Here is a 27,135-nt window from a genome sequence, read left to right on the forward strand (position 1 = left end):
ATGCCGGTTTTATATAAAAACCTGTGTCATTTTTTTAGGACATAACTTCTGCAGAGCGGCAAATGTTCACCAAAAATTTGCCTCTAAGTTGTGAGACTGTTGGTGCAGAGTAACCCTGACCTGACTTCCTATTAACCATTTGCAGCAAGTGGCTCAGGCGGTTGAGCAGGTCGTCCAATAACCGCAGTGTTGGTGGTTCAATCCTCGCTCTCCCCAGCTAGCTGCCGTCTCACGAGCGCGGCTCGTCTGCAGCTCACCGCTCCCCCAGGGGATGGGTCAAATGCAGAGAACAATTTCCCCATCGTGGGATAAATAAATTATTATTATTATTTGTTTGCATGCTCTCCTGCCTTTCACACTCCCAACCTAACATCACCGGATGCATCGGAATGAAGCGGAGCAGGGAGCTTGTGGTGAACCTGTTGTAGATTTTAACTAACAACTACAATTTTTTAAATCGGATTTTTTTTCATCTGCTCCTGATTCACAACAACTTGAATAAGGAAAAACTCTAAACTTTAATCTGAATTTTCTTTAATATATGTCCCTCCATCATGAGAAAAATGAAAAAAGAAAAAATACACATTTCCATCTGTTTACACTGTCAGTGTTGTGAGTGATTTTATGTCTTTAGCCTTTTTGAAGAACCTTTCATTCTGTAAAGGGTTTGTATTCCATGTTTCAAAGTTCTGTAGTGACTTTAAGTGCTTCAAGTGAGTCCCCCTCCTGGGACAGCAGAAAATAATGACAGCACCACATCCCACGCCAAAATCCAAGACTTTTGAATGGTTTGCTGATGCACTTGGGTAAGTGTCCCAGAGTGAAGGGGGTTCCTCTAAGTTGTATCTGTGCAATTATTAAAGTGTGGAGAAAGGTTGTGCAGCCACAAATTGCACAGATAGAGAGGGAAAAGGGCAAACTCAGTTTAAAAGGATTTGAACAAGAAGGGCCCTGAGTATCTGGGTCAGGGTGGAATCAGCGATCTTCAGATGCGCGGTGGTTGAGATGCTGCTGTGCGAGGCCGCGACAAGGAGCACAGGAGAGCGAACGCCGCTGTTTGGTTTCTTGGATGAGTCACAATTTTGATTTAATTCAGAGAATTAATACTGCTCGCCTGGTGATGGTGAATCACAGTGTAAGCTTGGTTAATTCGTCTTGCCATGTAGTTTGCAACAATCAGATGTATTATTTCATGAAATGTGAGTCACACATGCAAACTCTGGTTAAACTACACTCTCTTGGGTTGAGTTGAAACCAAATCTTTTACGATCTTGCTCATTAGCATTAGCTATTACAAACTAAGCATGTGCTGTTTCTAATAAATCTATAAATACATGGAGACTAAAGCCTGGAGCAACATTGAGTTAACAGTTAGCTGCCAAAATTAGGAAGACTTTTGTTGCAGTTTCAAAACATGCTGGAGTCACTCTGGACCAACCAGGCATTGCAAACTGTGACGATGAAGTTACTAATGCCCAAGTCAGGGTGTTCTCCGGTATCATTGTTTTTGGGGTGTCACATAATATCTGGAAGCATTGCTTCTCTCTGCACGCTTCAAGTTTTGACTCCTCGTGCAAGCATCATTGTCTGCTCCCCTGTCGTCCCTTCAAAGGCTGCTAATGCTCACTTTGGAGGCGACAGACCTGCATGTCAGAAAGGGTGAGGCAAAGAGACAGCCGAGCTAAGCTGCGTCTTCAGTAAGGGCAAAGCCTGCATGAATGGAGGAGAAGGCAGCGTGGAGACAGCAGTTGTCACAGAGCCAAGCAGAACTTAAATAAACAACAGAGTGCACCAAAGAGAAGGACATGTGTGAGAACACATTTTGATCCTTTCATGGAACATATTTTGGTATTGAAATGTAAGAAAATGAAGCGGTGTCTCCTTTTTATTACCTGCTAACCAGGCAGTTTAATTTATATTTTATTTAACCTTTATTTAACCAAGAAAGTCCAATTGAGATTAAAAATCTCTTTTACAAGGGAGTCCTGGCCAAGAGGCAGCAAAAAGTTACAGACATAGACAACAAATACAATTACATTCAATTATAAAAACAGTTACATTTAAAGGAGTTGACCTCAAGTGCTCTCAGTCTGGCTTTAAAATCATTTAAAGAAATAAGTACAGGGAGCTTACAGATTTTTTGTAGTGAGTTCCATGCAGTGGGAGCAGCATAAGAAAAAGTTATTTTTCCCAGTTCTGTGCGGACAAATGGAACACTGAGCAACAGTTGACCATTTGAACACAATGAATAAGAATCAACATTTCTCCTCGTTAGTAAATTTCCAATGTAGGAGTGAAGCAATCCAAGTATGGCCTTGTAAATAAAAAATGTGCCAGTGTCCTTGCCTTCTTGTGGACAAAAATGAACACCCCACATGAGAGTACAGTTCACAGTGATGTGTTAATGCTCTACAATTGGTTATAAACCTCAGAGCAGCATGATACACAGAGTCTAATCTGTAAAGACAGTGAGTTGAAGCATTCATGTACAAAAGGTCCCCGTAGTCTAAATATATATATGTTCATTCTTATTTAACTTAAAGAGGAAAATTGTGTTTTTGATCTTTTTAACATATTCTTGTAATATTATACTCATGATGGAGGACATATGTCAAGAACTTTTGCTTAAAATTGCATTTCTGGGAACTGGTTCTTTATTCAAAGAAGCAGATGAAAAATGCAGTTTGAAACAGCTTGCACGTGTGAGATACAAGTTACCATGGCACGCCACAAGCTCCCTGCTCTGTCCCATTCTGATGAATCCACTTGTAGACAAATAGATCCATCTGAGTTGGCATCTGGCTCTAAACTGTACAGCTGGATAGCTCCAATATTGCTCACCATTTTTTGTTGCACCAGGAATGTCAGATTGGGGGTGGGGGGCTGTAAGGTAGTGGGAGAGCAAGTAAATAGTCTCTCCCATGACTCAGAGGCGTATTTCTAATGAACTCCTGCTGCTCTGCAAAAAACCAGGAGACAACCTAACAGAAACTAAGAGACATTCACCTATAATTTCATACTCCGCAACATCTACAGTGTCTGAGACTACAGGTGGTAATCATGAAACAGTGAAAGTGGGTATGAGTCTTCTTGGACAAGATTCAAACTGCCCCAGATCAATTTTCTCCAAGGTTAAGGAAGCTTGTGGCTCTGACCTAAATTTAGTAGCAGCTCCATCATCTCTGCTTCCTTTCCTTTCTGAGGCAGCACTTTTGTTTTGGTGTACTGCTCTGTCATCTTGTTTGCGCCTTTGAGCTCTATTGTTTCGGCCACATCAGAGTGGTCAGGAGTTTTATCTATTTGTGATTTATGAATGCTTCTTGACATAAAGAGGTAATGCTAATACAGAGTAAGATTTCTGTTTTATTTAAGGTGTTTTCTGTAGACATATTGGTGGTTTATAAAGACAATTCTCTGCCTCAGTCTTTAAAGTCTCTATTTAGGATTAAAAGCATCTTCTTCATGAAATTATACAGGCCTGGGTTTATTGGCCTGCAGAATGCTGCAGGGCTGCTCAAGCAAACCTGGACTTTTTGATTAGGTGAGATGCATATATACACAGACAATAATATGCTGGGTTTTTAAGTTTCATATAAGTTAGTTTCTCATTCAAATTCCTTAATCAGATCTTAGCCCCTGCAGCGTGTTTACTTTAAGCTTTAACTATACTTGAAAACTTGTAATTAACTAATTTTTTAAATTAATATTTAGCTACAGTTTTGTACAATCTCAAATTTCAATTTCCAACTGATATTAATAATTAAAGAATCCGTATTTTCTTTTGTTTTATTTGAAAACAAAAGATTTCAAATAAAATATTAATTATTAGATTAATTATTTGCAAAAGTTATTATATTTTAATGTTTCTATGTCAAAATGTTGTTCCTTGATTTAAAAAGTAATAATTTATAAAAAATCATAAATAACAATGAAAATATCTACACTTTACACTATTTTGAGCTATCAGCCTATGTAACACCAGTTTTTCTTTCCTTCATTTTTTTGGTACAAAAAAGAATGTTCCTTAAGTATAATGTACTTATATATAATATACTTATTATATATACAATACGTATAAATAATAAACTTGTTGTATATATCCTTATACGTTTTTTTCCAGATTTTTTTAAAATGCAGGTTAGCTGATTAGATTTTTTTTAATATTTGTATATTCTCATAGAATCTGGAATCAGTTTATCAGTTTCTACATGCAGTAAGATAAATCAAGTTTTGTTGAAGGAAGTTCTTTCAAAAAGTATTGCAGCTAATTTTTTTATCCATATGTACAGAATCCGTGAAAACTTGTGTTTTCCTCTTTTAAAGAAGTAAAGCCAAATAAATAGCCCAAAGTCCCTCTTCGATCATCTCTGGGTTTACTGTAAAAGCATTTTCAGTGGTCTTTTAATTATAATTATGCCGGTTTTAGCCAATATAAAAAAAAAACTAGATCTGCAGAGCAGCAGTAGAAATTCTCCTCTGAGTTGTGGGCAGGACCACTGGCACAGTGTAAGCCTTCCTACACTTCCCATCATCTCTTTGTATTTTAAATGGTACAAAAATAACTTGTGAACTTCTGGAGGTTTAATCAAAACATGGTTATGTCACCCAAAAAAATTATTTAGTTTTTCGAGAAAAAAAACAATAATGTACAATTTAAAACTGTTTTTCTTTTACAACCTTTCTTGATTACTTTCAGACTTCTATGTGTGCATAAAAACAAAAAGGTATCATACCCACAGCAGCTTTTGTTGTCCCATTGAATTGTATGGTTTTCCAGAACCATATGAAGACAAATTATTAAAAATTGTAACCTTAGAAACAGGAAATGGGCAGAACAATGCAGCGACTTGAACCCGATTGAGCTGGTTTGGAAAGAAACGAACAAAAGAAAAGCAAGTGATAAGTGCCAAAAATGAGTAGAAACCTCTGCAAGAGACTTGGAATTAATGTTCTAAAGAATATTTTATTTCTATTGCAGAACGTGCAAAGCAGCTACATTGTGCATCTGTCATATCTGTAGAACATACTTTAATTAATGAAAAGCTTGGAGGACATTTTGGTCCACAGATTGATTCCAGGATTTCTTTTTGTACCATTTTTTTTTCTGAATGCAACAAGAAATTATAAAGAATACTTTTTAATCAAAAACGGAAAACATAAAAAGATGTTTAACATTTTAATAGAAAATGGTAGAACTATTAAAGAAGATAAAACAAAAATAACCTAAATAAAGCCTTTACAATCAAAAAGAGATACAAAAAATAATGACTGAAATTATTATGCTACAAATCAGTTGAAGTTGCAACAGATCACCTAAGTAGAGTGAATTTCAGTGCTACAACCTTAAGGACAATAAACAAACTAGTGGTTGAAAACTTTCCCTTCAGCTCAGTTTCCTTAGTTAACACACCTGTCTGTAACTTATTTACAACTGAAAATCCCAGATGGGAAAAAAAACGTGTTGCAAAGCTGGTCTTTTGAAGTTACATGAGATACATGGAACTTATGAATACATGAGATAGATTATGGCTAATGAGCAGAAGAGGTCATGGTGGTCAATTCAAAGAGAAGTGAGCTATTAACAACACTTTATTCCCAGTTTGCTCTTTGGCTAATGATGGCTTCGTAAGTGTCAAAAATGCATGTGAAAATATGCATATTTTAATGTAAAAATATTCTTTGATCAGTTTAATTCTATACACCGTGAGTGCAGTCAATTGGGTTCTAAAATGAACTTAGAAATGCAAAAATCCAGGAATCAAAAGCTAACATTCCTGTTTTTAATGGTTTTCTCAGATGAGCAGCAAACGCTCCAGCAGTTTCCGACGAGCCATAGCCAACGGTCGCCGCACGCTGCAGCGGGAGATCCTGCTAGACGAGACGGGCCTGGGTCTGTACAAACGTTTTGTCCGCTATGTGGCCTACGAAATACTGCCCTGCGAGACAGACCGGCGCTGGTACTTCCATCAAAACCGCCTGTGTCCTCCTCCGGTCTTCATCGCCATTGTCACCATCGTCCAGGTCAGAGGTCACAGCAGTGGCATTTAGCTTTTAAACACAATATGTGAACATTTATATTCATGATTCTGCAAGGATTTTAAATTCTCCAAACTGAATATTGCCTTGGCTCAGTTGCTGGCTAAACAACTTATGAAGAGATTTCCAGCCTTTGATGTCACACTCTTACTGTGAGCTTGAAATGAGCCGGTAACCCGTTTGGAAGCCAGGGGCTTTAGCTACTGCGTTTAATGCCATTCCTTCAAGCTGAGCCTCTCAGTTCACATGGAGGCCTCAGAAACCAGGTCAGCAAACAGCTTGCCCACCACAGTGGCATTAATTGACCTGTTATGCTCACTTTTGAAAGGAAGAACAAAAATCCCTACATGTTTGGAAAACCTAAGAGGTTGCATTTGAGGGGATTTGAGATTAGGTGGTTAAAAAAAAGAAAAAATCAAATAACGTCATGAAACGTTGGGATTTTAATTGAATTCACATTCATTTATTAGTACAAAAAGGGATCGCTCTCATTGTGCCTCCAGTGGTGCTGAATGGTCTGTAATCACAAAGATAATGATAATAGTTCAATTTTGTTTTAATTTTGGAGACAATGAGCCATCATAGGCAGCAATTGTCTCTACAAGAGGACAAAATGAGCTGAGGAATGCAGAAAAAACAGTACAATAGCTTTTGCTTCCTACATCACCTTTTACTTTTTTTCCCTCCTCTTTTGTGCTGCAGATTATTGTGTTCATGTGTTACGGCATCATGCTCAACAAGTGGGTTCTGCAGACATATCAGCCTGACTTCATGAAAAGCCCACTGGTTTACCATCCCGGCCACCGAGCCCAAGTGTGGCGTTTCTTCAGCTACATGTTCATGCATGTTGGGTATGAAAATACACTTACCTTGACTTAACATTTGCTTGGCAACATCAGTTTAAATCGGATCATTAAGTTCAAGTTTATTTGGTTTTTGTGCTGCATTTGCAGTTTGGAGCAGTTAGGATTCAACGCTTTACTGCAGCTGATGATAGGTGTTCCCTTGGAGATGGTCCATGGCATATTACGGATTAGTTTGCTTTACATGGCAGGAGTCCTGGCTGGTAAGTGAACTTTAAAAGATAACTTATTTTAATGACACATAAAACACAGGATCCCTTTATTTTAAAGACATTTCAAATAATTGAAAAATAAATTTTGGTTGAGTTAAACTTTAAAACATTTAAATGATTTACTGCCACATGCAGGAAGCTGTGCCCATTCACAGACCGCAAAGTAACCTTTTTAAATTAGATCATTTACATTTAAAAAGCTTTGTATTAACCCTTGCGCTATCCTAGGCACTTTAACATTGGAGGTGGGGTCATCTAGACCCACTAGACAGTGCGCCGAACCTTTTTTCTTCATTGATTTGTGATCTTCACTGGTGTCCATGGATTACGTGAAATCTTTCCACCTTTATCCACCCTTGTCATGGTAGGGAGAACACGTCAACATAAGGGTGGAGTCATAGGATAGCACAAGGGTTAAAGAATTTAAATATTCATGCTTAGTATAATCAATTCTGACTTATAGATATTTTTTGGGAAACTTAAATTTGAATAAAAATTACCATCAATGAATGAAATAGACAAACAGCCACCATAATGTTTAATTTATATGTACAGGGCTGATAGATTTCTGCAAATTTCTGTGGTGCAGCATGAAACTAAATCAAACCAGTTCCCTTTAGCTGTGTCATGGCATGTATTTGTGGTAAAAAATAAACAAATAAATAAATAACTACCCTTAAAAAGTAACAGAAAAGCAGTTTTTGTGAAAAAATGTTCAAAATCAGTTTAAAGGATTTATGAATTTAGTACATCAGTTTTGCAATTTCTCAGTGAAAATCAAGTCATTCCAGTTTGTTGTTTAAGCACATCCTTAAAATTATGATAGACTTACAAAGTTTTTGGAACTTTATCCAACTCTGCTTACTAATATTTGACTCTACATTTTGATTTTAGGGTTGGTTTGTATGTAAAACTAGTTAAATTTTCTGTTTATGTGTATGTGATTATTAAAAAAAAGTGGTTTGAAAATTCTGACACATGTTTACATTACCTGCCATCATTTAAACTGTGACCTACACACAGATGCTTAGGAAACAAACTTACAATCTCAAACAGAAACTTCTGCTTCTTTTGTTCTGCACCAGTAATCTTGCACCGACCTACTTTGTTTTAGTTTTTAATGTTTACACATGTTTGACAAGCACTCTGCCTGTGATCTATCATTTATTAAGTTCACTATGTACGAGGGACGCCACAATTCTTAACTGAAAACCGAACTGTATGTGAAACCATTAAACTGAATTTTGGGTCAAGTGATTTATTGCATCCTAACTGCATACCAGTATTTTTACGTTGAAGGTGCTAATTTGACGAAGGATTTAGTATTTACTGTTTTATTGCATTACACCAGACTTTATTTAACCCAACTGGTTTTTCTTCATTGTTACTTGCTTATCAGCAAATTTAAAAAAAATATTTTTCCAAATCTGTTGTTTTCTGTTGTTGTTCTGTAATAAACAAATGATATATCGAACCGAAACAAAACCATAACCCAAAAATTGAGGTGTAAAAGGGAATCGTTGCATCCCTACTGTGTACATCCTGGAAGTTGTATGAAACTAAAAGAAAGTGTTTAGCACACATTTTAAGCAACAGAAAGTTAGTCCTGTCCTCCAGCTGATTGAAATTATACAACCTAAACTCATGCATTGCTTTTGAGAACAACTGCCATATTAATCACATTTCAACCGGGTTCTAAAGCTTTTCTCTGTGCGACTAAAATTTCTCATTCTGTATTCATCCTTCCACCATCCTCCTTCTGCACGCATTAAAAAGGAGCTAAAGCTGCTCAAAAATCCTTGTGCCTTGGAAGAAAAAAATACCACTTCTTCGCTAAACACTTCCACGAACACATTCTTAACACTCATGAATTATTGGGGCTTTGATTTATTTTCAGCAGTGATGACAGAGACAGAAAAAAGGGGAAATATGGCAGAGTAATGCAGAGTTTCTCTCAGGAGAATTAACCAAAGTGTGGTTTGATTTGCTCTTTGGAGATTTAAGCTGCAGCGTGAATCTAGAGGAACGAAAAAGGGGGATAAGAGGGGTGCAAAGCAGGGAGGAAATCACATATGATGACAAGTAATCCTTACTTTGAGCTCTATTCTTAAGTGAGTTTGTTTCAGTTTATTAGTTATAAATTTCACAGTAGTCTGACCTTTATATATGAGCCATTGAATACAAATGAATATTGTTATCAGTTCAAGTCTAAGCAAAATTGTACCTCAGCAAAGTGGAACATGTTCTTAAACACTGAGTGGATTTAAATTTTTACAAAGTGTTAAAATTTAATGTCCCTGTAAGCATATTTTTTCATGAACAGTATACAAAATAACAATTTTACTGAAAGCTGCAAATATAACCAAAAATATTGGAAAAAAAATTGAAATGAAACTTTTAACGGGTACCGATGATCTGAATTATGTTGGATGAGATGATCTTGTCTTCGTACAGATGCTGACAGGTGCTTCACCTTTATGCTACCAAGCATGAGAAGGCTTCTTAAATGTCATGTGCGCTCCTTCAGAGTTTTGACTGTTATTGAAATGTGAAAATGTCTCAGCAAGTTTCTGCTTGAATGAGCAGAGGAAGAAAAAGAGACAAATTAATGCGCTAACTATTGCTTTACCTCTTTCTTTTGTTGACATTAGCTGAACGTTGCTGCAGATGGCACTGTCAGGCTGTCAGGCTGCTGCTTTACTTCAGACAAAAGCTATAAACTTAATCAACAAGACTTAATACATGTCTGAATGGGCTGCTTTGATTGTGGTGGTTAAATAGAAAGTTACAGATGTGGACAGAATTGTCTGTTTCTCTCTGTTAATGAAAGAAAAATTAACTGTTTTTTACAGCCAAGAAGAACAATGCACTGCAAAACCTGAATCTTAAGAAAGTAAAAAGACCTTTGTTGAAGAGAAAAAGCATCATATTTTCTGTCTTGCAAAAAAATATCTCATCAAGGAGGTTTTTCAGTTTATGGGTTTTAGCAGCAGCACAATAGTAAAATACCTGCTTTGTCCAGGTGCCTTTGTATTTAAGAACTCAGTGTTTTAGATCACCTGCACTTTTTTTTGGTTGTTTGTTGCTTTTGACATTTATGTCTTGTCTTTAAATTTGCGTATGCATCTGCTAACATAAACTGCACATTTATGGTTTTTCTGTGGATTTGTGGTCTGCAAGGCTCATTGTCAGTCCCAAAAGAAAAGAGATGCTTTCAACAGTTTATTACGTATTTACTTGTATGAACGCGGATCTCTGCAAATGTATCTTAAAGAGGAAGTTATTTGCCACAAAGATTTTTATCTGGATAGACAATGTGATGCTTTATGTACTGGACTTGATAGGGAAACAGTTGCATCGATGCTCAAAATGAAGCACAAGTCGGCTGCTGATGACAGGGAAAATTTTGTAATTACTTCCAAACAGGGCCGATCAGACATTGTGTCTTTTCCTTGCTCATTTTCAAACAACTCAGACATCCTTTAGGAGTTTTCTGCAAATGGAGAGCTCCACTTTTGATTTCAAAAGCTTTGCACGAGATAAAGGTCTTTCTATTTTTTATTTGGATTCTATTTAACAGTCAAACTTCATTTAATAAAAAAGAACATCTTTTTACCACCTTCTTACTTTTAATGTCTTCCATCAGGCCAAACACCTCCTGACATATATGCCAGAAGACCACTTTGGCTCATATCTCAGTGAGCAAGAGGGTGTCAGTCGCACTTTGTATGTAGTCTTAGACAAATAAACTCCTTACTTTAAAGATAAGCTGCTGGATCCATGTTGACATGTTCTGGCTTCGTTTTTTTTTTCTTGTCTTTTTAATCTTTATTGCAACAAACTGAAGATCTTTGAGCGACTTATTAAAAAGTCAGTTTACATTTTTTTAACTCTTGGTTTTAGAACTTATAATTTTACACAGAACAGGAAAGAGATGCTTTATTCAATCTTTTAATGCCTTTTAAGAAGGAGACAGCACAGGATTTGCAAAAAGGAAAATATATACGTAAACAAATGTTAACAATTTAAAATTGTGTTGCTTTAATTGGCTAAATATCCATTTCAGATTTGCTATAAGTGTGGATCTTAGCTGAATCTCAGTGCTTCTCTTTTTATTCGAAAGGAGAGAAAAGTTATGTGAAGAACCAAAAAATAGAACAACTGTGGTACAAATATGTTGTACTGTAATTCAAATTATCTGTATAGTTGTTTTAACTTACAAAATATTTTAGTGGTACTTTCTCAAACTCAAACTAAATAAAAAAGGAAGAATAAACAAAGTCTGTGTATTGTCAGTTTTTGTCAGGCATAAAAATGGTTTTACAATAACCTTTACCAAACATTTTATTTTTAATTTATGCAAAAGTAGGTAAACTTGCTCGTCAGTTTTATATAGCTTAAATAAAATAATAGTATGTATAAATCTGTATGGTATATTTAAATTAATATTGACTGAGTTTTTTGTGGTGCAGACGACTCATGTTCACAGATTCAAGGTGACATCTGCAGCATGACTCACCTGTTTTAAATGTCAATACAGGACTATCATCCTGTAAATTAGACAGGAAAAAACTTCACTAAATTAAGTGAAAATCTTTACATCTGTATCAATTTTTTGTGCAAAGAAAAACCCCCAAAACTAAATTATTTAGTGCTAAATTTGCATATTTTTATGTAAATCCACATCAAGAACCAGCAACAAAAAAATCTGTAATACTGAGGAAACATGTTAGGAATTTCCCAATAAAATGAAGTTTCTTCTTCTATAATTTGTAAAAAAAAAAACACTTGACAGTGTTAGTCAGACTTTCCCATTTCCTTTTGCCACTTCTTTCTGTATATTGAATTCTTCCAAATTACCAAAATGATTGAGTCAGTTTCAGATTTTGCAGAGCTAATTTACCTTTTATTATATCCATATTTTAACCCAGTAAGACATTATTACAAAACTTCTGAGTATTTTTACAAAAATCTGTCCTTTAAGACGATTAAAAATATTCAAAATATCTGTATAAAAGAAATTACAACCACCTATAAGCCTGATCTTAAAGAGCGTAACCATAGACAGAAACATAAGAGGGGCAATGCAGCGTTGTTGCTGTGGAAACATGGACAAACTATGACCATTTTACAGGTACTGTGTAGGCTTGAGCACTGTTGTCCCCTCTGTTATATTTTCTCCTGTGGCCCCTGATCTGAACTGTGCACAGACATTTTTCCATCCTTGTGTGCTCCAAACTGTTGACTGCAAACTGCAGGCATGGTAGTGTGAGAAATCTGTCTTCACACTTCCTAGCAGCGTTCATCAAGCAGATGGACGAGACATGCGGTCTGATTGGAATTAGGAGCTGAAATGAGAAATGACTGCATGCTGGTGTGACCTCATTGTTGCATGCAGCTAATGTGAATATTATTGAAAAGCACTCCAACATTGTATGTTTTTTTAACGCGGAAGCAGTCAATATAGACTGGATTTGAAAGATTATTCGGGCGAGGCTGCAGCAGTGCTGGAAGTTGCATTTGACCACAAGGCTCCTGCTGGGTTTTGACCTAGACAGACTACACGTGCTTCAAGTTTCCCTCCACTCCTCTGACTATTGTAAACATGAGCTGCAAGTGAATTAAGGTACTGCACTGTCAAAATGGTCAAATCAAATCAAACTGTTTATAAAGCACTTTTCATGCAATATAATGCAAAATGCTTTACATTGTAAAAAAAAATGTCTTCGATTTAAAAACCGATGGCAAAAACAATTACCTTCAAATACACACAAACATTGTAAAACACACAATCCCCACAACCCCCTGACCCCCACACTCACAACATAAAAATGATTTATATGATGCAAAGAAGAACCCTTGCATGATACTGAAGTGAGGAAACAATATTTTGGGGATCTGTCCACCGCAGCGAACACTTATGTTCACAGAGGACGACGCTACAGAACCACAGATCCCACTGCAACGGCTCTGTTCACTGAGAGAGCTTAATCACTGGAGGACCGCTCTGGAAAACACAGGAATTAAAAACAAAATGTAAAAGGAATAAAATACAAACACTGAAAACAGAGATTAATAAATTGATAAATAAACCTGGGTATAAATTACTAAAAAATAAATTTAAAAAAAGATCAAACAAAACAGGTTTTAAAAAAAGGATGAATACATGAATTAATGTAAATATCAAATAAAAACATTAAGCTAAGAGCTGAACAGTCTCTGCAGCTCCCAAGATCTTTTATTCATTTTCATTTTTATTTATTGCAGCTGTTCCTCTGTTGTCTTATTTTGTGCATTTTTAAACTGACCAAAAATCTGGAAACTTGTTAATATAAAGGTTTAATTAAAAATTAAAAAATAAATAAAAAACAATATTCAAAAATGAGCATTCTTCAAAAGCGTCCCCAGTGGCATTAAGCTATGCAGTTTTGTGCCAAAATTAGGGAAAAAAAGTGTTTTTTAAAAGCCTGTGTTGTTTTCTGGGACAAAACCTTTTAAGTTGTGGGCGGGGCCTTTGGTGCAGAGCAACACCACCCCTTTTCCTCCCCATTGCTTAGAGCTTGAAGCAGGGAGCTTGTGGCCCACACATGGGTTTGGTTTACATCACAAATATGACCTTTTTTAAACTGCATTTTTTCGTCTTAGGTAATGAGTGGACAAAATCTGTAAAAATAAAAGTAGAATTTGACCATCTTTTTGGTTGTTAAAATACATAAGGCTTACATTTTCATAATGACCTACAGTACGGTTTCAACAATGTACTTGTTTCCCTGTTATGTGTGCAGTAAATCTTCCATTAAGATTATTCATAAACCATGATCACAGCATTTAATTTACTGCCTGCCAGGCGACATTTGTGAAACTTGAGGGGAAAATATTACTCTGAGCGAAGTGAAATCAGATAAAAAAAGGCGCTCGCCACTCTTTCACATTGCATCAGCGAGAACGGCAACAGAACGCTCTTAATGAGGAGGAGATGGAGATAAATAGACAAGAGAGGACAGAAGAAGAGAGAGGAAACACGAGCGACCCAGAGGCGGAATTAATCACTGTGTGGGCCAAAGGGATGCGGCTTGGTCTGTCTCTCTGACTAATTTCAAGCTTGGGTATAAATATTTAACACAGCACGTTAATCTGATTGGCTTGAGGTGAAGTTGGGATTGTTTGTAACGAGCAGGGGTGTTTTTTGGGGGTACAAGAGAAAAAAGGTTGCTTTGTGTTTTCTGTTTCTCAGTGTGAATATAATTTATCCTCACCTCCCTGTGACTTTGAAGGCCTGACTTTAGACTCTGTGATTGTGAGGAGTCATTTTGTTGCTGTGTCTGTTCTCCAAGGTCAGATCTGTGCATTTACTTCCAGTCATTGCAGAGATGTGGAAAACTGTATGTTTACAAACTCCTAAGTTGTTTAAACTGCTGGGTTTCTCATGCACTCCCTTGGTGCTAAGTGGAGACTGAAGAAGCAGGGTGACCTTGGTGTGGTGAAGAGCTCGCCAGTGTGATTATGGTAATTCCCAACTCCCCTCCATCTCACCCCTCAACTCCTCCTGGTCACAACAAACGCACTTTCCTTGCAAGCGTCCCCTGTCGGCCCGCCTGACAGCAGCACCATGGTGATTAATATTTTTGCTGTACATCTTCCACTAAGGTTGGAGCGAGCCTGCTACCTTTATAGCTTATCTGTGCGTCTGCGTGGAGGCAATCTGGGACAGTAGTGTTAGTCAGACTCTCTGTTGGAGGCTCATTTTATACTCCATTTACTGCAGCGCTCAGATTTTCAAGGTTTTCTGATTAAGAAGCCCATCATTCTCTCTGTAGCCATCACTTCAGCTTCCTGCCCTCGAGCAGAGGAATTGGTGTTGCGCTCTTTTCTCATTATGCTGGAAAAATGTAAGTCTTTTCTAAACAAGATTGGCTAAATACAGCTGAAAAGTTGGTCGTGACAAGTCTCCACAGCCACTCTGGTCACGCTTGTTTCAACACTCATTATAGCTAAATTTTCCTCCTGTTTCCTCTCATGCACCAGAATTATTGAGCCTCTATCTGACTGTCAGTTCTGTGCCTAATACCTCTGAGGAGGCTATTGATTTTTCCTGGCTCTTGTGGATGTTTGGATTGGACAAATACACATTTATACAAATTCCCATCAAGTAAATTTTGGGGTGTGAAATTTGAATCATGATCTCCTTTAGAACCCAGGTTGAGACTCTATGAGGCTTGCTTTTTGTTTTCCTCTGAAGTCAATGTACAAATGCAAGACAGGTCCTGCTTTCTGACATGCTTCTTCTTGGAAAAGTGCAGAAATTCAAGTAAAGAGTGTTTTGCCACTCCAATGCAGTTTGACACTTTACATAAGTTTTAAAAAATCTGTCTCCTCACATCAGCTCTGAGGTTTCTCGCCTTCACAGCCTCCTAAATTTAGAGAACAGATTGCAATTCATGATGTTTCACCTAAACCACTGCATTTTTCCAAAACCTGAGGCGCTTAACATCAAGACATTACATGAAAGTTTTCTGAGTCTATGTCAAAATAATGTCAATGTCAAATAAAAAAAGAACCTATCCTCTGACCTACGTATTTAGAACGTTTTTATAGATCTAGGAACAGTTTTAGCAAATGCTGCTTTTACATATTATCATGATGAGTTGATTTTCATAAGAAAATGGTATAAATATTATACTTCCAAACACCTTGCAGTGTTAACATCATAAGTATATTAATTATGTCATTGATCATTAAGCTTAATAATTTCCTTTTTTTTTATAATTAGCAACTTTTTGTCAGTGTTTTATTTTAACCTTAAATACACTTATGGTCCTTCAATTAAGATTCAAATCATAATTTGTGGTTGTTGACATGATTCATAGTTGATATTGAATCATTTTAAACAATCAGATTCACTGACCTAAAATGGATCCAGGACATCTTTAGCCATAAATTCAACCAGTGTGAATCTAAGATAAAATCCTAAACAGTACAGGTGAAGTTTTCCAGATTCCTTGTATTTTTTGCAAGATAATCAAGTTTAAATTAAATATGTGTACAAACAAAAAAAGATGTAAACAAGAATTAATGGCAAATTCATTCACATTTTAGTTCCCTAAAGTTCAGCCCACTATTGTTTTTCCAAACCAAAGTAATACAAACATTAGAGCATTCTACCACACTGCATGGTCACATGTCTTTGCAAAATTCAAAGTGTTTCCACACATTGTGATGATGGCAGGATTTTTTTTTACTGAATCACATGTGTGTTGTCTGCTGTGATGCTGTGATACTTGGTTGTTTTCACATTATAGTAAAATAAACCTACTGGACCTCAATCCAAATGGTATTTTCCAATATTAACATAACCAATTATTTTGTTTTTAAACTATTTTATAATGGTATAGTTTGATTAACAACTTGCCTCAGACAGATAGATCTAGTTGGATTATAAGAAGAAAAATCGATTCATCTATTAATTGATTAATTGTTACATCCCTAGTAAGAGGTGAAGAAGAGGTGAAGATTAACTTGGAGAGGAAGGAGAAAAAAGTTGGTGGTAAACTTATTTAGAAGCGCCCCTCCTCTTCAAATTCTTTTTTAATTGTTCCCCTCCTTTAATTTTTAATTTTTTTTTGGTTCGCGTACTGTCATGTGTTACCTTTTTCCTCTGTCCTCCTTCTTCTTATTCCTTTTAACCTCATTCTTCCCTTTACTGGTTGTTTGGTCCATTTCATCTCCTCACTGCATTTATTTTTTTAACCCTTTCTCCCAAACTACTTTCATCAAAATGTTTATTTTCTTGAGGTTTATTGTCTTTTTTTCTCATTTTCGCTTTTTTTTGTTCTTCTTCTTAAACCTTGTTTTCCTTTGTTTAATTTTTTACTTCCTCTTATCCACCTGCAGGGGTTTCCTGCAATCCTCAAGGTCTTAACTCATGCTTTTCTTGGTGTTTTTTATGTGTAACTTATTCACCCTGTTTATTTATTTGTTTATTTGTTTGTTTGTTTGTTTGTTATCTTTTTTACTCCCTTGTCCATCAAATTTTATTTTAGTTAATTTTCAGTTTCTCTTGTTTTGCTTCTCTTGGGATGTCAAAGGACAGTTTTTTTTTTCTTAAAATTTTTGATACATTATATGCTCTCCAGTTATTCTAATACATCCTGATCTATTTTTTTCTTCTCCATTTCTTTCATGCTCTACTCTTTGCAAATCACTCAGAGGCTGTACACTTTAAAGAGCCAGAAGCTCTTTAAAGCAAAAAGCTGCACTTTTAAAGTGCAGTTGAAGTTGGTAATTACAAGTTAAAGCAGCCTCCAAGACCTTCCTGAGCTGAAAAAGGTTTTATGAAGACATAAAAAAAAACCATCTGTAGCTTTTACAGCCACCGTTTGGTCCCTCATATTGAAAATATCTGAGAAAATATTTAGCGTTCTTTTTTCATTATGAAAGTATGGTAATTCAAGATCCATTAAGGTTCTGTATTAAAATTGTAATCAAATTGTTTCCGGCAGATCTGTTTTCTCCAGCTTTTTGAATACCTGAAAAGATTAAGTACCGTTATTGAGTGTTATGCGAGCCTACGGGCCATAAAAATATAAAAAAGAAGACACACAAGATAAGAAAACTGTAAACTTTATTTTAAACTACAGAGATCAACCGAAGCCAGGTGGTTCTGCTCAATATGAATGACAACCTCACTGCAGAAAGGTTCATCTGCAAGCTTATCAAACTATTTAAAAGTCACGCCAGATGCTCGCTCCTAAAGCCAAACCAGTATAGACGCAGAGGGGTGTGAAAGATAGATTAAGGAGGAAGAAGAGGGAGGACTAAACCACTCTGTGGGATTTATCAGCAGCAGAATGAGGAAGCTGCTGACATTAAAAAATCCCACCACGAACCTTCAAACGTCTGCTCTTAAGCCCGATCATCCTGGTACAAGACCTGGTCCTATAAGCAAAAAACTGCAGGATTCATCAGGGAGTCAGATGGTGCCAAACATGCCTGTTAGACTTTCAGCTGCTGGAACTAGATGTTAAATCACCAGACGAGATTGGGGGGATGACACTAACAAGCTGTAGTGGTTTACAGGGGAATTATTTTTGAGTATGGATAGGAAGCTGCAAAAGTGGCCACGAACTTCAAAGACCTGTGGAACTGCAGGCCCATTGGTGATGCAAAAAAAGGACAACAAAGTAGTAGATGTTAGAATCCCAGCCACTTGAGCAGATTCCACAGTTGTTCCTGGAACACCTCATAGATTTGAAGCACAACTGTCAAACTCTTAGTTTAGCTTTTCAACTATAAAAAGACCTCTAGAAAAGACTTTTCATTAACCTTATCCCTTTGTACAACTTCATGATCATCAGGCCGTCCTCCTCCCTTAAGACATTTTAAAGAAGCGGAGAGTCACAGTGTTTGTTCCTTAACACTTTGCCTCAAAGCTCTAAGGCTCAATAGACTTTAAATAAATGTGTGATGCATCTTCTGACCTTTTATTTGTAGCTCACTGATTGTTCCTTTTTAATTTGGATTAAGTGTTTTTCCCCACAAAGTTTACTCAATAATGTATTTTAGATGTAGCATGATGCAAGATGTCAAAACCACCTTAAACATCTGACATAAAGGCTTGCGTGTAAGGGTTTTATATGGGAATGTCAAACCTTCAGAAGCCTTCCCTCACCTCTAGGTGAGTTTAGAGTCCCATACCTTCAAATTAAAGTGCACAAAACCATCATACATCAGTTATGGAAAACCTTAAGATCTGATTTTGTGATAGTTAAGACTTAATGTGTTTCTTCTCCTGTGCTCACTCTTCCACTGTTTTCAACATGCTCCCCATCCTGTAATTTGTGCTCGGGAAATAAATCTTCCTCCGTCCTCTTTTTTATTATCAACTGACAGCCCTGTGACTGCAGAAGTGCTGACTGCAGAGCATCTCTTCGCTGGGCTGCAAGATTTAATGCGGGCAAGACATCTTTGGCGAGTGTGTGTAAACAGAGCAACTCACACTGAAAAGGCCACAGCCCCACATAAGACTCCTGAGTTCAGACTGTTAGCTTGAGCTGAGGCAAAAACAAATACTCATTAGAGCTGGAAATTTGAAAATGTATGAATCCTAAAAAATTGGCGTACATTATTTCATATCTTACAAGTTAGATATGCTTTTTTTATTTCAGTCGGCAATTTTTTCACAACTTCTGTATTTGTTTGTTACTGAGAAATGATCAGAACTGCAGATAAATGAGCAGAAGCTGGAAAAAAAATCCTTGCGGCATGACTCACCTGGTTCTTCCAGGGATTAAAGCCTCATCTCCTCAGGATGATGGTGCCTCCATCGAAGAGGCTTCAGAGCAGCACAGCCCCGGGGTCTGTCAGACTCCATCCCTGGATCGGCTTTCCTTGTCTGCACTTTGTCACAGAGAGACAAGAAACACAAAGTTTACCTTTAGCTTAGGGGCACCCCAGAGTTACAGTAATAGTGTGGTGGGTTTGATGTGACAGAGAAGCTAAGTTACTTTATTTCAGCTGCACTGGGGACTACCACTCTGTGGGGATGAGGAGCATGAATTCGCCCTCTGTACATTGCATCATCTTTGCTGTTTGCACAGTGTGTCCTTGTGGATTTTGCAAGCTTACAGTAAAAATTTCAGGAGGTGGAAGACGACTTCTGGGTGGCCAGAATAGATAATATACGAAAAGAGATAGAATGTGTCAGCTCAACGCTAAATAACTTTAAATGTCTGCTCAGGGCAGGAGTCCTAAATCTTAAATCCTATGGAGTACAAGAGTGCAAATGCTTGACCTATTTAGCATTTACATTGACAACAAAGTTAAGTGAGCAGGAGGAGAGAGGAGTCTGTCTCTTCCCTGCGGAGGCCTAATCTGTGGGTGACACTGAAATTTTTCTAGAATACTACACCAAACTATTGACTGTTTGCAGGAAGTTTTTTCAGATATTTTCAGATAACGTGAATGGATGGAAGAACTGCAGAGCAAGGAGCTTAATTAATGAGAGTTTACAAGGAAAATACTGAAGTTTGTCCCTTTCTTCTGAAAAGATCAGACAGTTGATTCATTCTGTGTCAGTGCGTTTTGTTGGACATACTGAAAGGAGCCACTGTGAATCTTTTCTTCAAGCACCTTCACATGCCCCATAAATCCACACAAATTAGCCCATAGGTGTTGGAGCGAGGACAGACGAGTGACTCAAGAGCACGCTCTGATTACCGTCTGCCTCTGCATGATCATCACTACTGGCTGACAAGACGCTTTTTAAAGAACATGTTTACTTAGTGCGGTCCCTGAGGTCGCACAGATACGGAGAATATGAATGTTGCAGCATGCTTTATAGATCTGAGATCACAACTTCAGCAAAACCCATCTGAGGTTCAGAAAGAGCTGTTTTTGTTTCATCAGCTCTCTCCGCTTCCCTTATCAGCTCATTTGCATAATTAACTGAGACTGACAGCCTCCTCACGAGCGACTGTCACCATGGCTTCAACTTCTTCAGATTAATGTCCCATCATGACTTCATCATAACAGCTTTAAAAAGTTGTTTCAGGAGTATAATTTGGAGACTAAGTTTTCATTGCTTGGAAAAAAAACGAGGAGCACAGTTGGAAAATAAAAATGTCCTAAGACATTGTAACTTCAATTCGATTTTAACCAAATCAGAAAATTTTTAGCTATTTAATGTTAAAAAAAAAAATTGCATGGTTGGTATTAAACACCCACACACTGAAGGAGGACACAGCCTGGGTATATAGATAGATCGGTATTAAAAGGTGATGCAATAAATGTTACCCCTTTTCTTTAGTTAATTCCCAATAGATTTTAATTTAGGGTGTTAAATTATTGCATTGATCGTGATTAAATAATTATAGACAAAGATTTATTATATAGTCGCAGTAATCTCATTGTTAATCTATAACTATCATCTGTTAGGGAAAATACTCGACAAGGTGTCTGTCATTGTAAATTAAATGACGACGCAAAGACCTGATTACATCAGACGCTTAGCCTACTTCAGCAGTCCATTAATTTCTGATAATGAAAACCTCAAAGGGCCTTGTTTCGCTTGCAATAGAAATAAATACTACATCAATGTTTTGTACTTTATTCTTGTTATACTTTTAAGTTTAAATCATTTTTTTAATTATCGTTTCTTAATTGTTCAAGATTGAAAAAAAATACCCTTTGGTGGTGTAAAAGTAATAGTTGGAAGTCTGTAATAATAATAAAAAAAAAACAATAAAACCACTTTTCTAGTTGTATTTTGATTTTTTAATGAAAATACCACAAAACTAGCGATTATTAGGTTTGATTAAAAATAGATTAGGTTAGATATATTAATTACAGTTTAGCATTAATTAATCACTCAAAATATTAATTGCATGACAACCATAATTTTAATATCAATTACAGCAGTAGCAAAAACAGAGGATGTGCATTGACATTTTGTCTAATATGAAGCAGAAATAGTCGCATGGATTCATATTCATTACTGTAACCTAATTCCCTTTATGTTTGTAGGTTTTAAGCTTTCTGGTTCTATTTACACCATTACATTTTTTATAAATACCTCAACAAATATTGTTGCATTTTTTTGTTTTTGAACCACTTAAGCCTCAGTTGCAAGAAGGGAAAGTTTCTTCCCTAATGATAAATTGATGTGAAAAGCCTCAATTTTGAAATATACTTTTTTTTTAATCCTAATTGGTAAACCTCCACTCAGATGTAATAGAATTCTTTTTAATGCATATTTATTATATGTCTCATTTGTTGGCGTGATGTGGCAGGGAGTCATATGAGTGTTATAAGGAGAAGAAAAGGGAGGCTAAGAGAGCTGTGCGTGAGGCAAGAGCGGCTGCGGACGAAAGGTGGGGCAGACAGTTGACTGATAATTTTCGAGAAAACAAGAAAATGTTTTGGAAGGAGGTGAAGAGGGTGCGAAAGGGAGTGTCGGGGAGGGAGGAGAAAGTGAAAACAGAGGATGGAAGGATGTTGAATGAGGGGAATGCAGTAAGAAAAAGATGGGCAGAGTATTTCGAGAGGCTGCTGAATGTGGAGGAAGATCGGGATGCTGTGATTGGGATGGATGGAAGGGAAAGTAGACTGAATGTATTGGGAGAGTTGAATGAAACGTTGATTACAGGAGAGGAAGTTGAGCAAGCTGTGGGAAAGTTGAAAGTAGGAAAGGCTGCAGGTGTGGATGGGTGTGCTGGGGAATGCCTGAAGTGTGGTGGAGCGATCGTGATTGAGTGGTTAGTGAGATTGTTGAATGTGTGTTTTGCAAATGGGCAGGTGCCGCTTGATTGGATGAGTGCGTGTGTGGTTCCCCTGTACAAGGGTAAGGGTGATAAGTATGAATGTGGTAGTTTTAGGGGTATTAGTCTGTTGAGTGTTGTAGGCAAAGTATATGGGAGAGTGCTGATTAATAGGGTAGTGGAGGGAACTGAGTGTATGATTGGTGAAGAGCAGTGTGGTTTCAGGAGAGGTAGAGGGTGTGTGGATCAGGTGTTTGTTGTGAGACAGGTGTGTGAAAAGTTTTTGGCTAAGGGGAGGGAGGTGTTTTGGGCATTCATGGATTTAGAGAAGGCGTATGATAGGATTGATAGAGAGGCGTTGTGGGTGGTGTTGAGTATGTATGGTATTGATGGTAGATTGTTGGAAGGTGTGAAGAGTTTCTATAGACACAGTAGAGCGTGTGTGAGAGTAGGAAATAGCATGAGTGAGTGGTTTCCTGTGAGGGTTGGTCTGCGTCAGGGATGCGTGATGTCTCCGTGGTTGTTTAACGTGTATATGGATGGTGTGGTAAAAGAGGTGAATGAAAGGGTGTCGGGTACGGGTGTGAGCATGATAAATACTGACGGCAGTGAATGGAGTGTGAATCAGTTGCTGTTTGCAGATGATACTGCACTAGTGGCTGACTCAGAAGAGAACTTGGGACGTCTGGTTGAGGAGTTTGGAAGGGTGTGCGACAGAAGGAAGTTGAGAGTGAATGTGGAAAAGAGTAAGGTGATGAGGTGTACGAGGTTAAAGGGTGAACGCAGATTGAATGTGGCATTAAATGGGGAGTTGTTGGAAGAGGTAGAGTGTTTTCAGTATTTAGGGTCGTGTGTCTGTGTGGATGGTGGAATGGGGGGAGAGGTAGAGTTTAGAATGAATGAAGTACGAAAGATATGGGGGGGAATGAAGAGAGTGTTTGAATGTAGATCACTGGGAAAGGATGCAAAAAGGAGATTGTATGAGGGTGTGGTGGTGCCTGCAGCGTTATATGGGGCTGAAACATGGAGTCTGAAAGTGGCGGAAAAGAGGAAGCTGAATGTAGTTGAGATGAGATGTTTGAGGAGTATGTGTGGTGTGACGCGTATGGATCGTATGAGAAATGAAGTTATCCGAGAGAGAACTGGTGTGACGCGAGAGTTGGCTGAAAGAGCAGAGCAAAAGGCACTGGGATGGTTTGGACATGTTGAAAGAATGGAAAGGGAGCGATTGGTGAAAAAGGTATATGAATCTGATGTGAGTGGAGTGAGAATGAGAGGAAGACCGCGAATGGGATGGACAGAGGGTGTAAAAAGAGCGTTGAATGCAAGAGGGAAGACTGTGGTGCAGGGGAGAGAGGCTGCTCAGGACAGGGATGGGTGGAGAGAGTTTGTGTATGGATGAATGGATGGGTGTGGTAGAGGTCTGGTCTTGGGATGAAGCGGCAAGGGGAAACCAGCCTTGGCTGAGGCCCTGCAGTGGAGGTGCCCACACTGGGCTGTGCAGCTGACCCTGGTGCAGTGTGGTGTGGCTTAGACCAGATCTCAGACCAGTCGCACGCACATACGCACACACGCACTCACGCACTGAAGGAGGAGGGTTTGGGGAAGAGACAGAGGGAGCTAAAATTGTGTGCCTTGTCTAGGCTACCCCACCTTGGTGGGACACAGCCTTGGTAAATAATAATAATAATAAAAGTAAATCCAAGTAACTCATTTTTTTCTTATTTACCTTTTATTTTGTTGCAGCAGCTGTAACTGGCTTCATAATTGATGAGCAGAAAATTGTGATATCAGCGTTGGTATAAAAAAATAAGATAAAAAAAGGAAATGACAACAAAGAATTGTTTTCACTGTCAGACAGACACATTTTCCAATCTTTTTACATACTGTACACCATGGATAAAAACCTTTCTAACAAACATTTTCAAAAATTGAAATTTATGATTGCAGATTTTTTTACATGTGTTGACACACCAATCTGAGAATTACAGCATTAATTAGATTGTTACTTTTATATTCTTACGTAAAAAAAAAAAAACATATATAGTTAGTTAGCATATGATTTTTTGTTTCAGGAGATAATCAAAGTATAATCATTTATCTGAGGTTTTTTGCTTTTTAAAATCTAAACTGAAGTTTAGAAAGAAATGTTGTGGGGGAAAAAAATGGGGGGAAAAACATACAAATAAAAGAAAAACATAAAATCTTGGCTTGAATAGCATATCTCCATCTAATTTAACCACAATGTTTTTAAAGTGTTGTGCAACAGAAGATAAGAATATAAAAATATGTGCTTTAGGATTTTAGATTACTATGAAAGTTAATTAAACCTTTTACCATTATTTTCCATCTACTATGTTAAAAATCTAAGCATAAATGGCAAAACGTAATAAACTAAAACAAACGAACCAAAACCACAAATATTTGTTCAAATTATTTGCATTTTTTTCAAAGCCAAAGAGCCACATGTGGCTCTCACCCCTGTTCTAGACATATGTTTGGAGAATTTTTTGTTCACTAGACAAAACTAGCTTTATAAAGCAATCATTCCAAACACACCACTGAAAATAAAGGCTGAAAAAGTCAAGAATAATGTGTTGTGATAACAACCAGCTTCAAGTGAGCTATAATGTTAACCTAAGTAGAGTCTGCATAACTTCCCGGAATTGAAAACATCTCAGCGATGTAATACATTCAGAGGTCTCATAACTGAAAAGATGCTATAGATCTACCTCTGCTTAACACCCACATGCATGGCTTTGAAAAGCGCTCACCAAACAAGAGAATTGCACTGATTCTCAAAAGAGGTCATTATTTAGGTGCATTCACAACAAAACTGGTGCTCTTCCTGCTGGTATGAGCTGTTTTCTGTTCAACAGACATGGCGGCGTTTAGGAGGTCGCACATGTTAATTTCACTTTTTAAAAGCAGCTTTTGCTTTAGCTGCTTGTGACAAAACAAGCTGATTTTGATTTTGGCATCTAAACAAAACCATTTTTGGTTAGACTTGTGTGTGTTTGAGCTATGTATCCATTTGCCCCATTTTCCAGACCATGTGAGTGGATGTGAAGGTCAGTTGATGTAGCATAGCGTCATTAAAACAGCATGAACTTAAAAGATTTTGAGGCAAAATGCAGCAAAAAAATACAAACTTCTGCAGCTGGGAGATGAGTCTGGACCCAGCCATTGTTTTCTTTTCTGCTCTATATTGCTGTTTTGGCTTTTTCTCTTTTCCTCACACACACACACACACACATACGTACACACACGTACAGTACCGCGCACCATCCTTCACAGTGTATGTGCGCTCTCTTTCTGATGCTGCCGCTCTCTTTGTCTCTGTGTTTCCTGCAGGCTCGCTGACAGTGTCCATCACAGACATGCGCGCTCCAGTGGTGGGGGGTTCTGGGGGAGTCTACGCTCTGTGCTCAGCTCATCTGGCGAATGTCGTCATGGTAACTGCCGTCATCATTATTATTGCCTTTATTGTATGCACTAAGAACGGCTGGCTTCCAGTTGAGATGAAATGACAGAAACAGTCGTCCTGAGACCCCAATTTTCTTTAGTCATGTCTTATTTTGCTAAATACAGACTTTAGTTTTTCCTGCTACGTTTGCATATGGATTTGCTGAATAGTTTTGATTGATGAAGAGTTTTGAAAAAAATATTAAAGAAATAGTCAATAGAAATAGGATTTGGCAATTGATAAGGGTTTTCTTCAAACTCCTCAGTTTCCTCCTGTTTATTAATCTTAAAGCAACCATTACTTCACAGTCCATTATTGATTACTAGGGTTATCTATCAGTCAGGGAATCACCTTGAAGCTTCTTGAAGATACATGTTTGCAGCTTTTCTTTCCACGTTCTGTCTCTCCTGCTGTGAAATGTTGTTTTCTTCAGATCTTTACGCAGTGTTGGATCTGACGAATCACTCCAGCTAATGTCACTACTCACTCTGGGCAGAGGGGATTCTTGCAGAAATGGAAATCAAAGTGTGCTGACAGGCCTGAAGTGAAGCATGCTCATAGCAGTAAATGTTCTCTTTGGTCTGTTGCGCAAGACCGATGTTTGTTGCTGGGAAATCCTTAAAGGCGTCTCTCAGCTTTGCTGTAACATCTTTTTTCATCTGTTTGTTTTTTAAGCATTTTTTTATTTTGCTAAGTAAATCTCAACTTTTTTCTTAGCCCATTAAAATCCAAGCAGTTTGCCTTTGAGCATCATTATCTGAGGTTTCAAATGGTCGGTTTTCCTGCAGTCAGACAGCATAAAATCATGAGGAAAACATTATGCGCACAAATCAGTCTTTCATATTTGTAAAACTAGTATGTCTAGAGAGGGGAAAAAATAACCTGGCATTGAGACTGTTTTTGGACAGCCCTCTATGTCAATGTTCTGTGGGTTTGAACCAGATCTGCAGCAGTAAAATGGATTGTCTGTGAATTCCCTAAAGATTTTCTCCTCCTGTGTCGCGCCAAAGTGAAGACAAGCCAAAGCAAATTGTAACAGAGAGCCGTATTGTCACATAACCCCCCCATCTGAGACCATTTTCTTCCCTGCTCTACCCTTCTGGCCATCCATCATATTAATCATTTATTTGCAAAACAATATTGTGACATTATCTGCTCCACCACTTCCATCTTAGTTTTAATGTATGTTCAAGGCAGCCTTTATTTATATACTTTTCCTTAAATCTTACATGACATTCTTGTTTTTCTTTTTATCTGGAGATTAAGCGGCAACTGTGGCACTGGGCCATGCTCCTGCAGCCAGG

At 37.5% G+C, this 27,135-nt stretch overlaps 1 protein-coding gene across 1 annotated transcript in view; it reads left to right on the forward strand.

The window, feature by feature from the left end:
• rhbdl1 (rhomboid like 1) overlaps positions 1-27,135 on the forward strand; it is a 44,465-nt gene that overhangs the window by 13,808 nt on the left and 3,522 nt on the right. Inside the window, exons 3-6 of the mRNA XM_023949144.1 lie at positions 5,797-6,021; positions 6,739-6,887; positions 6,990-7,102; positions 25,720-25,820. Of these exons, the coding sequence (XP_023804912.1) occupies positions 5,797-6,021; positions 6,739-6,887; positions 6,990-7,102; positions 25,720-25,820 (588 nt within the window). The remainder of the gene's footprint in view (positions 1-5,796; positions 6,022-6,738; positions 6,888-6,989; positions 7,103-25,719; positions 25,821-27,135) is intronic.

This window comes from Oryzias latipes, chromosome 19, assembly GCF_002234675.1.
Source record: "Oryzias latipes chromosome 19, ASM223467v1".
In the NCBI taxonomy this organism is placed as follows: domain Eukaryota; kingdom Metazoa; phylum Chordata; class Actinopteri; order Beloniformes; family Adrianichthyidae; genus Oryzias; species Oryzias latipes.